A 2,635-nucleotide genomic window follows, 5' to 3' on the forward strand; every position below is an offset into this window, starting at 1 on the left:
CAGTGGTCTTTGTGATTACAATCTTCTGATGTCAGTGAAGACACTTGTTACCTGCTGGCTTTGGGCTCACTCTGAGTTTGGTCAGTGGAACAATTTCTACTTGTTCAGGGTGCTCATTGACCATTCTTCACACTAGAATGTTTTTCATGGACTTCAAAATACTGTCTTTTCCTTTTCATGTGCAAAAAACTAGTGTGTAATTCTGACTTTACATTATCATGTAAGGTCCTTTAGAGCAAAGACTATGCCATACATAAATAAATGAATATATGTACTTTTCACATATTTATGATTTTTCTATAAGGTCTAATAAAGTGCCTAGCACATCAAATATTAACTTTAATTATTTGATAAATAATTAAACCCTAGATGTTTGTGTGATGGTGCTGGGGTTGAGGAGGATGGGCACCACTGATTCAGGTTTGCTTACTTCTTAGACATGAGTGTCCAGTGTCAACTGTCAATTAGTCCCACTGACCAACAGGAATCCCCCAACAACATATTGCCTATATCTGAATTTATTAAACCCAGATATAGACACGGCAAATACAGGAGACAAAAGTTGTGGATTAGGATGATAATTACACACAGCAACTTTACTAATAACTGGATACCTGTCCCCTTTCCTGCTGAAGGATCCATGAGAGAAGACAACAGGTCCTCTATCCTGGATTTCATCCTCCTGGGAGTTAGTGGTCAGCAGGAACAGGAAGATTTCTTCTTCATCCTCTTCCTGTTCATTTACCCCATCACGCTGATTGGAAATCTGCTCATCATCCTGGCTATCCACTTCGACATTCGCCTTCACAACCCCATGTATTTTTTCCTTGCTAACCTCTCCTTTGTGGACATCTTCTTCTCATCTGTAACCATCCCTAAGATGCTGGCCAACCATCTCTTGGGCACCAAAGCCATTTCCTTTGGGGGATGCCTAACACAGATGTGTTTCATGATTGACATTGGGTAACACAGACAGCTATATCTTGGCTGCAATGGCGTATGATCGTGCAGTAGCCATCAGCCGTCCACTTCATTACACAATAATCATGAGCCAACGGACTTGTGTCCTGCTAGTTGTTGGGTCTTGGGTAGTTGGAAATGCCAATGCCTTTCCCCATACTCTACTCACAGCTAATCTGTCCTTCTGTGGCAACCAAGAAGTGGCCAACTTCTACTGTGACATTGCCTCTTTGCTCAAGCTATCTTGTTCTGACATCCACTTCAATGTGAAGATGATGTACCTAGGGGTCGGTGTTTTCTCCGTGCCATTACTATGCATCATCATCTCCTATATCCGGGTCTTTTCTACAGTCTTACGTGTTCCATCCACCAAAGGTGTGCTCAAAGCCTTCTCCACTTGTGGTTCCCACCTCACGGTTGTTTCTTTGTATTATGGGACTGTCATGGGCAAGTACTTCCGCCCTCTGACTAGTTACAGCCTAAAGGATGCTGTGATAACTGTGATGTACATCGCAGTGACTCCAATGTTAAATCCTTTCATCTATAGTCTAAGAAATCGGGACATGAAGGCTGCCTTGGGGAAACTCTTCAGTAAGAGAATCTCATAACCAGTGTGAGGTCATATTAGAGACTGTAGTCACCAATTAAGAGGCACTTGAAAAAATCCATGTCCTTCCCCTCCAAGAAGTGACCTTTGATATTTCCAGTTAGAAAGTCTTCTCTGAAACCTTGTAACAATTTATGAGGCATCTTATAGAAATTTTTATCACTTTGTACATATTGTCCCTTGGCAGAGTGGCAGCACTAGATGTTGGGCTTATGTATCAGCTTTGTACTGACTGTCAGAATAGAGTTGAAAAAGACTGAAGCTCAGCTTCTATGTCTACATAGTAGGAAGAACAATATCTGCCCTCTCATTGTCATAAGGTGTAAGGATCACAACAGTTCATGCTTTGAAGGCAATAAATCACTATTGAAGTGTCATTTTTATTGGACTATTATGTTTTCACCCCTACTGTACTTAAAAGCCTCTTAACACAGGAGCTTCTTAATATATCAGTGTACCTTTCATAGTCTTGGTCATCTGATGCTCAGATCTGAGGGGAGTTAGCTGTTCAATAACTAGCATTGGTCTTCAACTAGCTTTATTATCCATATTTTCACTCCGGGGTAGTCTGAATCCTCAAGTATTGCCTTTATTTTTCTGGTTGCTGTGTTTTCTATTAATCTTTGCTATTGAGTGAGGAAATACTAAATTTACCCCAGATGTAGTTTCAGACATAGTCTTCCTTGCCCCTCATTGCGTAGCAGCAACATAATGTCCTTGATAATTGAAATCTATCACTCTAGTCACTAATAAATTCCCTTTTTCTGAATGGCCCAGAGACATGTTACAATTTGGTTGAATAACAGCAACATAATATTATTTATAAAAAGTAAATCCCAAAAGATTATTATTGACACTCTTTTTATAAGATAATAAACAGCTAAAATGACCCAAAAATGTACTTTTTTGGAAATATACATAAATGCAATAAAAGTGCATTAAAACAAAAACAATTTAAAGATGAGCATAAGATTCAGAATGAGAGAGAATTTAAGAGGGGAAACTAAGAGAATAGAAGTGGGGTTGCATGTAGTTAGTTTATATGCAACCGAACTCGTTATTATTAGC

General features: G+C 39.4%; 1 protein-coding gene across 1 annotated transcript; it reads left to right on the plus strand.

The window, feature by feature from the left end:
• Positions 1 to 640: 640 nt before the first annotated feature.
• On the plus strand, positions 641 to 1,568 carry LOC107507693 (olfactory receptor 1A1). Its single transcript, XM_036223729.1, is given in 2 exon segments — positions 641 to 955; positions 957 to 1,568. Coding segments are annotated over 2 exon segments (927 nt in total).
• The last annotated feature ends 1,067 nt before the right edge of the window (positions 1,569 to 2,635 follow it).

Source organism: Rousettus aegyptiacus, unplaced genomic scaffold (assembly GCF_014176215.1).
Source record: "Rousettus aegyptiacus isolate mRouAeg1 unplaced genomic scaffold, mRouAeg1.p scaffold_m13_p_6, whole genome shotgun sequence".
NCBI classification, from domain to species: domain Eukaryota; kingdom Metazoa; phylum Chordata; class Mammalia; order Chiroptera; family Pteropodidae; genus Rousettus; species Rousettus aegyptiacus.